We start from the raw sequence: 13,187 nt of genomic DNA, 5'->3' as shown, positions 1-13,187 counted from the left end.
TTCAATTACAGTTACGAAAGCCAATACCATGCATTGCAATCTAGTCCAATCTAGCTGTATATGTGGTAGGGGCTGATGTTTGTGTAGAAAGAGACTCATGTCAGTATCCTGCCCAATCACATCCCATAGTGCTCCCTTGAGACAGGTCCATCATTAAATCTACATCTAGCCTAGAAGCCAGCAAGGGTCACTGATCCTCTTGTCTGTGTCTGCAACAGCACCGAGTTACACAGAGGCATCCTATGTGGGTTTGGGGGACTTAAATATGGCTTCCCATAGTTGTGTGGTCATCTCCCTAGTCTCTAGCAGTCATTATTTTTTTTTTTCCTGAAAAGATCTCAGTTTCATCCCTAACTTAAGTTAGGAGCATAAGGCATTCTTTTAAAAATTTATTATCTAACATGGTCTGGATTATACAAGTCATGAAAAGGCCTAGAATTTTTGTTAGTTATATTGCAAATAATCTGAGCCTTTTCCCAGAAAACAACACAGTATTAAATTACAGTAGAGAATATTATGGAAGGACACTCAGTAAAGTAACTGAAGTTCTGAATACAAGTTTCCTTGAAATTATAACTGAGTAAAACCAGAAATATGAGATGGCTTTACTATTAAAAGTATTAAAAAATAATTATTTCCTTAATATTAAAGGAAGGGGCACAAATATAAATGTTCTTTGAGTTAAGTGGCATAACTCCCCATTGCCTTTGATGGTCAGAAGACACATGATAAAAATTTAACATCAGCCTCAAGGGGGACTTTTAGACACTCAGGCACAAATAGCTACATGCCAGCTCACATAAATGCAGTGGCATACATATTTAGTATATGAATTTTTCAGTTCAGAGAATAAAATTTTACCAGCGCTGAAAGCAGGGAGCATGATTTTATTTACCCTAAAGCTTTGGCTAAGGAAAAGAAAAAAGAAAGTAACAATTTACTGAAAATAAAACTTTGTCATATTGAAACTCCACTACTGTAGAGTTTCAAATACCAAACACTTCCAATGGAATCAAGTCAGGGCTCAAAAGTGAGGCGTTGCCTTCACAGCAGTCCCTCGAGAAACTCCGCACTCTGAGAACTCTGTAGTTATTCCTGCTATAGTCAGCTTGGTGAGCAAGTCTGCACCTACTTACACACCCCTTCACAACAATTTCCATTTTGCACATTTCCTTCCACACACAAGCTTACAATCCATAAAAACTGAAACTACACAAAAGGCCTTCATTTCTCAGCAATAACTGAACAGTCAAAAGTATTTCTCAATAATCTACTGAATATGTATCTCTTTGCTTACTCACTTCACAGCCTAAGTTTATTGAATCAAAACTATTTCCTAACAACTGTTATACTTCCAACAACTTTCCGAAACAGGATGCAAATATCGCTACCAAAAGTAATGACACCACAGTGTGACCAAGGGGGCCACTATGCAAGCACCCCATTAAATTTCAACAGAGCTGTGTCTCAATGGTCACCAGTCTGGGTAATGACCACAATGCCCAGTGTGCCTGCAGCTTTGCATAGCACGTTATGAAAGCAGAGCAGCAAACAAGGCTCTCAAATGACAATCAGCTGAGATACAACCCAAAGCCTCAATTACCAACTCTTTACTCCAGGTGGAAAGTAAAGTTATGTATTTCTAGAGCTATAGATATACTTGGGGGAGGGGTGCTTATCAACACACACACATCTGCCTTCTGAATGTGGGCTGTGCTCTCCCTAAGGGAACCTACTCAGACAGCCATTGGTGCCCCCTAGCATTTTCCCTGGCCCTTACTGAGAGTCTTAAACAGGTGATACACCTGGATTAAGCAATATTTTCCCCTTGTGCACAGCAAATAACCCTTCCAGTAGCATAGTCTGCCTCGGGTCATTGATCTTCCTATACTAGTGTAGCATTAACAGTAAGAACTCACAAGAGTCCTTCTAAAATCGTACCTCTCCAACTAGAGCACAAAACTGAACGATTTACCAATTCGTGTCTCTATTTGGCGTCAGTAAAAACTATACATTGCTGTCTTCCTTTTGTTTTATTTTTCTTAAAAAAAAACAAAAAAACAAAAAAACTATGTAATTAGTTCCTTTTTCCACCACAGAAATGGATGTTATTCTCAAACACACTCCCTTCCTATACTTAGACCCCTTCACGTTCTCCCAGCTTCTTCCAACATCAAAACATTTCTCGACTGTTTTTTTTAATCCCCTTTCATTAGTCCTGAAGAAGATTTTTCTATGCAAAATCTAGTGGCATCAATGATTTCCAAATGGCAGTCTTTAGCAGCAGCACACTCTGGGTGCTGCTAAAACTTGTTCCAAGCAAGAGGACAGGGAAAACGGTTTCCAGCACGCAGGCAGCCGCTAACTCTAAAGACCAAAATAACTTAGACTAGAGAGGAAAGGGTTGGAAACCCTTCCTGACCAAAAGAACACTAAGTGAAGAGCTGAGGGGTAAGTGGCACGAGCTGTTGTGAACTTCAACTCCTTCTGTATTGTTGCCAGCGTGTAAAGAAAGGAAAGGGAGAAAACAGGAGAAGCTGAGGTGCAGACTGGGCAAAGCCTCAGTTCGTCCTGCCCTTGGCGTAAGCAAGAAGGTCCCCCTCGTGCAAGCAGCCGAAAGGGACACGGCTTCCCCTACCATTTCCTAATTTTCTCAGTCTCAGATTGAAACCACACATGCTCCTCAAACATGTTAGCGATCTTATGTCTCGGATCTGTAACACGTTTTATATATACTAGGTTGGTATTTTGGGGTACTTAAGACGAAAACCATGGCCAAGTAAACACTTTAATAATATCTCCTGTATCACAGTTATTAAACCATGGTAACATATTGGAGATATTAGTATACAGTGAAAAATTCTAAGTGCTACATGAGAATATTCACGAAAGGTCAAGCTAGGGCCTTGGCCGAGTCTCTCATGTATTCTGACTTAAGGGTGCAAGTGAGAGTGTAAGTCTCTTATATATCTTCACTTAAGGTACAAATGAGAGTACATGGTATCTTCAAAACATTTTAGATTACGGAGGATTTTGATTACATGAAAACCTTTTCTTCCAATCTCATTTCCAATGTGGAGTGAGGGAAGGAAGTTTTATAATACAGTAAACTTACAAACTTACACCCCCCCAAAGCAATACTCAGCTTCTACTGAAAGTTGACAAATAACTGTCCACTTAAAATCCTAGACTTTTCGTGAATATAATTCACATAGTTGTTTTATAGTTCAAAGCCATGTATTCTATATGATACCCATAAAAGGATATATAACAAATAAAGTTGTTTCCCTTTAACCTAGCACATATGTTACTAATAAAAATTTATAGTCATTAATTTTTGTGTATGCTTCATCTCTGCTTAAGGAGTAAAAGTAATTCAATCAATGTTATAAAACATTAGGAAAAACTTACTTGCATCTGCTTGGCTTCCCACACTGATATATCTATCGTTGCCTGGAAGAGCTGTCTGGTAATAGCCCGTCTCTTCCTGTGTGGGGGTCTTGGCATTCTTGGCAGTGAGGAAAGCCACTGCTAACTCCAAGTTTCCATTGCTATCCTTCAAATATAAAGAAGGGAACATCCAATGATTTAGGAGTAATGACATCCAATCACAAAAAAATGTATGTACTTTTATCCATAATCTTTTGTAGCAAAAGTCATTTTGACTTGAACTTATTTTAATGCAACTCTAACTAGATAGTAAAACACTACCCAAAAACTCTATCTCAATAATCATTTCATAAAACTATAAACATTATTTGATATTCATTATTAAAACTTCTATTACAATGCTAAATCAATTATTTTCTTAGTTTCCTATTACTTTCTTATCCATTTAGAAGTAGCCAGTCATGAACTTCTAATTTTAGACAAATGAGTAATCAAGGAGTTTATTTTCTGGGTTTTGCCTTAAGAGGGAAAAGTGAATACTTGAAATAAAGCTTCTTTAACATGGGTACTGGATGCACATCCAGAAAAAACTTAAACAAAATGTCAAGATTTCTTAGGTCAGCTGAAATATTAGAGCTTGACAGTGTGGAGAAGCACAGAGAACTACTGCCATTGAGATGACAACTACACACACATACACACACACAGACACACAGACACACACACACACACACACACAGTGCTCATCAAAAGCACAACTAACCAAAATACACTAAAGTTCATTTAGCAGCAATGCACAGCAGCAAAGCAGTGAAAGGCGGCTTGCTCAGTTTTATGTTTAGATTCTCCAAGAAGCTAATGATAAGCAAAATGTAATATGAGCTCAGGACACTAACTGAGACAGCACAGCAACCTGGGATGTTAACCATGCCGTCTCCATAGAAGCAGCCAGGATGCAGAAGGCCTGGCAGTTTAAGCAGAAAGCCGGGAGAGTATTGTGGACACCATAGTGATGTTCACTTTATGAAAGCTTGCACTGGCTATACATTAAAAAAGGGAACAGTAGCAGCCGAGCCTGATGTCACTGCTAATATTGTAAAGGGAAGACATGACACAGAGATCAAGATAACTGCAAACTAACCAACAACCAAAAGAGAGCAGAACTAAAACCTGCCCAAATCTCATTCTGGCAAAGAGTTAGGGAGAAGGTAGCTGGGAAAGCAACGTGCTTTCAAGTGCGCTTCCTTTGTGCCTATTATGAGTCTCTTAAGTGACTCATCCAAGATACAAGTTTACAATAGACCACTGTTAGATAAGTACACTATCACAAAATGAACTGCCGTAATGACAGCTAACATTGACAAAGCACTTACTAGGTGTCTAGAAACGTGCTAAGTGCTTTGAAGGCCCTGCTTCACATAAGGAGAACCCACACGATGAGGATTTTACAGCTTGGTGGTTATTTAGTTTGTCAGGCTCAGTACAGATTCGTGTTATGATTTAGATATAAAACGCTCTTCACAGGCTCCTGTGTTTGAATACTAGTGGCAAACTCATGGCAATGGTTTGAGGCGTTGTTTAAATTTCTCGGCAGCTAGGCTGGCTGAGAAAGGTGACCTCCCACAGAGAGGGACTTATGCATAACACAGTGCCACTGCTGCCTGTTCTGCCAAGGTCTGAGTGTGCAGCCTCAAGCTCCGGCCGCCATGACCTCCCCACCATGAGCCAAGACAAATTCTTCCTCCTTTTGAAACTGTGTGTGTGTGTGTGTGTGTGTGTGTGTGTGTGTCATATGTATGTGTGTGAATGCATACATGAGCACAGTGTCTGTGGACACCAGAGAGGGGGGTAGATCCACTAGAGATGAAGTTACAAGTGCTTGTAGGCCAACTGATGTGGGTGCCACAAACCAAAATCCAGTCCTCTGCAAGAGCAGCAAGTGCTCTTATCACTGGGCCATCTCTCCCGCCCTCCCAAGTGGTTTTTATTGGGTATTTGGCCACTCACAACAAATTAAAGATCATGAAATCAGTGAGCATGGTTCCCAACGCACAGGGCTTGTGGTATGTTGCTAAGAGTATCATAGAGGCCATCGGTTAGGATTTAAGTATCCTATTGACTCTAACACTCAAATTGAAAGGAAAGTTTGTGAAGAAGAAAAACCTCTTACAGCATAGGCATGTAGACAAGACTTGATTTAATCTATATTGCTCAAATTTAAAAAGTGGAGGGGGTTCCCTCAAATTTCCAATAGAAAAGAGATGGGCTACAGACTCATCATCTGTGATCTCCTGGGAAAGGCACTTTCTGAAAATAGACCTGGAATGGGTTAGTCATGTATTTATCAGAAAGAAAGAAAGCCTGGCAACCATGCAAATGTCAGGCTCCTAAGAACTGGGCCTGCACGCTCACTTCCTCTAACAGCAGCACGCACGGCTCTGGATTAACACTGTTTTGCCAGTTTCCTTCTGGCAAGTGACACAAAGCAAAGCTCCCACCCAGTGAAGCCGTGGCCACAGCCTTATTCAGGCACTGGTGGACAGCTGTGGCGTCCATTCCATTCCCCCACACTGCTGTGTGGGATTTGGGGTGGGTTACTTAACATCTCCATTTCCTCGTCCTCACAGGGGGAAATGGAAGAATTTATCTCTTGGTACTGGGAGAATAAATGAACAAACCCACATAAAGAACTCAAGACTGCCTGGTCCTACTCTCCGGTTATCACTGTCATTGGTGATTTTTATTTCAATCGTCCAAAAGAAAGAAGTAACCTGTCTTTGGAAATAAAGACCCTCTGGCTCAGAATCAGGGATCATTTTTACTTTTTTCCCCATAGTAAAGTGACAAGAGCTCAGGGGCTATGAGTGATTACAGTGATAAAAATGTTATATACAAATATGCTCTAAACACAGGTCTGTTTCTAGCAAATACTTCATTTGTTTGATCACTCTCACTGAGCACTATCCAGGGGATTTGACTCATCTCGGCACCTCTGTGGGAAAATGAGGCTGTATCTAGGATGCAACCGAAATGACACATTGGATTTGTCGCACATATACTGAAATTTGAGGTTAAATGTCCTTAAGGCATGATTAATTGAATGCTAGTAATGAGGTTAGCCTTATCTCTACTGACTCTACTGTGAGATCCTCCTTCACCTCTTATTCAAACCCACCCACTGAGCCCCATTTAGATGCTAAAGCACACAGCTGGACAACTTATTCACCAACACTGGGGTCATGTCCTACTATTTTGCAAGAAAAATATCCAACACAGAGAGGTTATACATCATCCCTAGTTACCATGAAACATCAAATCCCTGAAGTTTTTTACATGCTTAGAATTGCAGTCCATGAAATGAGATTTTTCCTTTGTAACAGAGTGCTTTCCTCTACCTCTACTAGTATCGTACAGTTTAATTAAGAGACTCAGCTTTTAAACACAGTACACAACGGAGACAAAAATATACCATAAATTTAAACTATAACCAAGGGCCATACCTTCAGGGCTTGCTGCAGTATCTGAGTATCATTAATCCCAGTTATTTCTCTCAGCTGATTCAAAAATGTCTGCTGGTGCTAGAGGGCAGGAAAAAAATCAGAATTATTACACTAGGAACAATAGAAATTGTAAAAAAAAAGGCAAAATACTTTAGTTTTTTAAAAGAAAGAGGAGTGAGTAGAATTTGAAAGACAATAAAAATGCCTCTCTTTTGTAACAAAGATGCCACACATCAGACAGTCCTTACTCCACGCTCATATTCCTACACCTCAAATTCTACGTAATTTCCCAAACAGTCTTACTGAGTTAAGTTTCCATCCTATCTTCATCTCCTTGGATGACATCTCAGCAACAAACAGAACAATGTGTTTGTGGCGTAAGTCTGAGGAGAACCCCAGGGATGTGCAGGAGATGTGTGTTTCCCAGCCTGTACAGTAAACCAGTACATACATCCAAGAGTCCTAAGATCCAGTCATCGAAAAGGAAACCATGTGATTCTCCAGTCTGTCGCAGAAGATCCTAGGTTGAGCTGGTTTGACTCATTTCCTTCCCCTGTCTTCACAGTCCATGGGGTCTGTCTGGTAAATCTCATCACCCAAACACCACAACAGGGCTCTACTACCAAGTGTCCAGTGATCTACGAACACTCCCACCACACACCTTAAGACACAGTTTATGTCTTAAATCACAGTCCCGCCAAATGTGAAACAACACTATGAGATAAAGGATAGAATATGTAAAGATGGGAAACAAGCTTGGTCCCCAGAATAATGTAGGTCTCCTGAATTATTACTTCAAAATAGCTGACTGCTAACTCAGTTGGGAACCTTCAGGGACACTTAAAACTACTGGGTGAACATTTACTCAGCAAAGGAATAATTACAAACTTTCAAGTTACAAAGTATACAGAGAAAAGCTAACTCTAACGGGAAATCTGACGGTCCACATTAACGGAAATCAAAGTTAATAGTACCGGTGACTGGACAAAAGGGCGGTCCCCACCACCTGCCACACTGTAACCTGTGACGGTACAAACCTAAACCTAATCTTGAAGAATGACCAGAGGCACTTAAAGAAATACTACAGACCAAATGCACTGTTCTATCATCTGTTAAGATGTCTACAGAAAAGAAAAAGAGTGTGTTGTGTGTCTGGCGTATGGGGAATCCAGAGGTATGGCACAAGGTGCAGCAAAGGCTACTGCATGCCATGCAGAATGCCAGTGGAGATGACTCAGACGCATCGCTGAATGCTGCTCAGTGGATGACAGTATCACAGTCCTGACTGCATTATAGTAGGAGAACCTCTCTTTCCTTAGGAATATACCTGAAATGTTTAAGAGACAGTATAAGACATTCATAACTGGTTTTCAAGTGGTTCAAAGAAAAAAAAAAAAAAAGCTATGGAAGTTCTTTCATTTAGTGTCCCCATATACAACATCCATGAAAATTCTAGAAAAACTAGCCTAGAGCAAAGGGCCTTCTTTAATAGCTACTTTAAGACTTCCACTTAAGGCTTCACTGTAGAGAATAAAGTTTCAAGCCACTCACAACTTGAGTGGCGTTGGGAAAAATAATCGACAAGTAGGCAAAGGTCACTTTAAAAATGAAATCAAATATGAAGTAACTGTACTAAGTAGCTAGATGACAAGATTATCTAATAATACTACAAATATTAAAGTACAACAGGAAAGTATAGAAAGAGCCAGAAGTACCCAACAATTCAGTCAAAGACTCAAACTGCCAATTTACAGGCTGAAATAGGAAAAACATATTATCAACTCTTTGGTTGATTGGCATTTGAGAAAAACAGCAATGAAACTGAATGTAATTAACAACCAGAATTAGAAATTTAAAATATAAGCCAGGTGTTGGTGGCATATACCTTGAATCCCAGCACTTGGGGGAGGCAGAGGCAGGCAGATCTCTGTGAGATCTAGGCCAGCCTGGTCAACAGAGCTAGTTCCAGGACAGGCTCCAAAACCCTGTCTCGAAAAACAAAACAAAACACAACACAACAAAAAATTCAAAATATATAATATGGGAATTTCTTTCCTCTAATGTAACACTTAGCATGCTATGACAATAGCACAATCTATTTGCAATGTACTGCTCCTGCAACCTCAGCCCTTTCTTTACATAAGTTGTATGCATTAATCATGCATCTCAGAAAAACGATTGAATATCGCAGGGAAGTTAGTTATTTGTGGAAATGTTCATGGTCATTCTTCATGATCCTGGAATAAGGGAAAGAATCCAAATGTCCTTGAACCAAGAAAGCAGTTGCCAAGCACTAACGTTAACAAGATGAGGTAACATGTTTATAACAATATAAAGACCAAGATCCCATCAGAGACTTACTTCAGAAACAACTGTTACTCCCAAAGATGGGGGAGAAAGACCACTAACCCAAATCACCATGGTCTGTCAGGGGATATTTGATCGTGCCGTAAACCCTAAGTTTGCATTTGCATTAATTAAACAAAATTAACCCTGGGTCAGGAGGCTGAGTTGGCGACTAGGTAACAGAAAGTAGTCTTAGAGCATCAGAGGGCATCTGGTAGAGACAGAGACACAGCAGAGGAGTAGGGAGCCATTTGGGGCGGCACAGTCTTTGTTTGGTTGAGCCCATGGACACCATTAAGGAGAGAAGGGTAGCTACAGAGGTGCTGCTGAGCCTCTCTGATCTAGCGGGTTGTCATCGCAGCCTTTGAATCTCGAGTTTTATTTATAAATAGAATATTAGAGATTTAGTGAAAGCTATTTTACCAGCAGGGGCAGAGCTAGTGCCTGTGGGAACCAAATTCCCACTAAGCTGCATCGGAGCTGCTAGGCTGCTGCCAGAGAAACAGGCCTGTAACTGTCGAGTCAAAATTGCTAGCTGAAATAGTTGTAGATCAAGGCTAAGGCACAGCCACTGTGCCAAAGTCAAAACAATAATGGCCAAATTAAATAAAGCAAACTTTTTTTTATTCATTTACATGGGCTGCCTCCCCCTCAGGGTTTGAGAGGTCAGCAGGGAATATAGCTCAGCAGAGAGGACTTCCAAATGGGGGAAAATAGGCAGGGTCACAGGAACAGAACATAACAAGTGGTCAAACCAAGGGAATCATATTCGGTAGTCATAATAAGGTAATCACAGGGGGTCATATAACCTTTAGGGGTGTGAGGCAGTTATAAAGACACTATTGCCATGGCTGGAATAGGCAGTACAGAAACATTTGTAATTAGGGTTACAGCTGGAACATAACATAATCCTTAAAAAAAACAGAGGTTGAATCATGAACAGGAATGAACCTAGTTTGTCTTTACAAGATGCTTCGAAGCCTAAAATGGAGGCAGGCTGGTTCATTCACAAAATGTGCCTCAAACGATTTTATGCAAATAACCCTAGAAACAGTATGATTAAAGAAACAACCTTTTATTTTAATGATGAATGCATAGCTATAAAATATAACTGTGCTAGAATGGCAACACACCCAATAATACATGAACACATTAATGTACTCTTTACCCCCTTCTTCTAAACACATACTTCCCTGTGCTGCGGAAGATGGGCACTCATCAACGGTACAACGGAGAACTGTGTGCAAGCAGAAACAGGGAGGACCACATTCCACAGAACCCTTAACAGAGGACGTGAGCAACCCCCTTAATCCCAACCCCCCCCCAAAAAAATGGGGCTGACATTGAGAAGAGCCACTCAGCTCACCCGTAAATCAGTGAACATGACAACAGTCTCTGTATGCAACTAAATACTACAGTCATTTTTAATGGCAATAGCTGGGTGCTACAGAGTTCAATAAGAAACGTGGAGAAATGTATGAAGAGAAGCAGTCTTTGGAGTTTCACCACGTATGCTCAGTGTTTTATATTTTTTTGAGAAGTCAGTCTGATACGTTACTAAAAAAAAAAAAAAGCCCTATTTTATGATGGTTTATGTTTTCACAAATTTTGACGAAATAGGAAATAAGTTGGTGGGAAACTGGGAAAGGAGAAGTGAGAGAAAAGGGAGAGACATTTTCTTAGCTAAATTTACAAGAGATGTGGGGAGGCAATGGAGAAAATTCCAAGAGGCCACCTGACAGGACACGTTGTCCCCTTCGTCATTAGCTGTACGCATCTCATGCAGCTATGTCTGTATTCCTGAGGTTTCTGGTGGGATTATGACCAAGGTTGGTCTGGTAAGGTTTGCACCTTCCTGTGACAGTTAATCTCTTCTGTCAGCCTGACTGGATTTAGAATCACCATGGAAACAAAATCTGGGATGCCAGTGAAAGATTTTCCAGATTAAGTTAACTAAATTAGAAAGACTCGCCCTAAATGGGTGGCACCATGTCATCATGGGCTAGTGTCCTAGACTAAATTAGGAAAGAGAGAAGAAACCTGGGTATCATATTTTCTCTGCTTCCTGACTGCGGACACAATAAAAAACAAAAAAACTTAACTCTTGTTCCTGTTAACAACCTCGTCTGCCATGACGAACTGTGAGCCAAAACAAATGTGTCCTTCTTTGTATTTTGTAGGGTGTCCTGTTGAAGGAACAAAGCAAGTAACTAAGACACTTCCCACCTACCAAACCTGTCGTTTGATACACTCTCCTCACACCAGCATACTGCATAAAGATCTCTCCTCCAAAGCTGGGTGTTGGTGGCACACGCCTTTAATCCCAGCACTCGGGAGGCAGAAGCAGGCAGATCTCTGTGAGTTCGAGGCCAGCCTGGTCTACAGTGCTAGTTCTAGGACAGGCTCCAAAAGCAATACATAAAAACCCTGCTTCAGAAAAACCAAAAAAAAAAAAAAAAAAAACCTCTCCTCTAGCAAATTCAGATGCAAGGTTGCAAGGTGGATAGACTCACTACAAGTCTGGAGCCTGTTAATGAGTTTCAAAGACTTCGGTTGTATGGGTTTTTAGGTGTTATAGAACAGAAGACAGCAGGTTCTACTTGTTTCCACTGTTGGACCAAAGGGAAGACAGAATTCAACAACATGTACAGTGGCATTTGCAACAAAAGTCAACAAGCAAAGATGCCAAAATGCACACAGGCCTCCATCTTCTTCCTTCTTATTTTCACTGCACAATGGCATCCTCCTCTTCTACAGGAAAATGCAGCACTTCAAGGATAGGGAAGAAAGGGTAATTTCACTACATCTCTTTTAGCTCTCTAGGTGACTGTGATGCTGCTTTTTACTGTTTCCATAAAAAATGGAGAGACCACTGGAACATACCTCTGGAATAAAGGGGCTGGAGTTGAACCAGCAACGGACACTCTTAGATCTTACTAAATGTTGGCGCATGCTTTTAGGATTGCTAGTTCTGTGTTGGGCTTTACTTAGTTACCTGTACATCAGATACACCCAGTTAATGCTTTCTGAATAAATAGAACTATCAAACTATTATAGTTATCAGCCTCAAGAACCATCAGCCAAGAAACCTGGTTTCTGGCAACCAGGCAGAGGAGCTCATAGAAGCCCAGCTTTTATGGATGTTTTACAATTAATCCAAGAACACTTCCACAGATGTGGAATGCAGATGACCAGTACAGCCACAGATGAAGACCTGCCCCAGTTAAGAGCGCTCCAGTCTGTACTAGCCATGGGGCAGTACTTCCGGCTGACCGGTGTGCCCTGAAGCCATTTTCATCCAAACTAGAAAAGACTACAAGCAGGTGGCTTGATGAGCACAAACATCAACTTTCACTTGAAGGACAGCATCAAGAGTGGTACGAACTGCTACACATCACACACAGATGATCACTAGGGAACTTGGTTGTTTTTTTTCAGAGAGTCCTTGGGAACTTGTGCTACTAGCTGGTATGCCTAGAGACTCCTTCCCAAGGGTTCTCTCCAGGCAGGAGGCTTAGCAGTTATCATCTTTTTCTTAGTGAAGTACACAGACCAGCTAACACAAGGTGGCAGCAGTTACAGAAGGTCGTTTGGCTGCAGAGATCCAGAGAGCACGCACGGACAGAAACTAAGTGAGCAAAAGAACGCAAGCCAATCTGCAGTGCAGGCTCTCTCTACTCACTGGAGGGACTCCAAGGAGATGGAAGCCTTAGGAGCCAAGAATCCCAACCCCCTAAGCCGAGAGCTGTAACACTACCTGCAATCGAGATCCAAATGTCCCAGTGCGATAGGTCTCAGTGCTATAACACTAGCCTCTCTGGGAACTGAGGTTCCCACCACACACAGCCCACCCAGAAGTTATCACACTAGCAGGCACTGCCTTCTGGTGTCTGGTTTCTCCACTCACTGCTGCTGAAAACGAAGGAATACAGCAGCTGCCAAATTCTGGAG

The 13,187-nt window shown here is 41.2% G+C and overlaps 1 protein-coding gene across 4 annotated transcripts in view; it reads right to left on the bottom strand.

Annotated features, from left to right (window-relative positions):
• Usp25 (ubiquitin specific peptidase 25) overlaps positions 1 to 13,187 on the bottom strand; it is a 97,340-nt gene that overhangs the window by 68,650 nt on the left and 15,503 nt on the right. For all 4 annotated transcript variants that reach the window (XM_051191770.1, XM_051191772.1, XM_051191771.1 and 1 more), the window contains exons 2-3: positions 6,891 to 6,968; positions 3,412 to 3,556 (exon numbers count right to left, since the gene is read on the bottom strand). In XM_051191770.1, coding sequence (XP_051047727.1) covers positions 3,412 to 3,556; positions 6,891 to 6,968 — 223 coding nt within the window. The remainder of the gene's footprint in view (positions 1 to 3,411; positions 3,557 to 6,890; positions 6,969 to 13,187) is intronic.

The sequence above is a fragment of the Phodopus roborovskii genome, unplaced genomic scaffold, assembly GCF_943737965.1.
Source record: "Phodopus roborovskii unplaced genomic scaffold, PHOROB, whole genome shotgun sequence".
NCBI classification, from domain to species: domain Eukaryota; kingdom Metazoa; phylum Chordata; class Mammalia; order Rodentia; family Cricetidae; genus Phodopus; species Phodopus roborovskii.
Note: the sequence above shows the minus strand (reverse complement) of the source record. Positions and strands in the feature narration are given on the sequence as shown.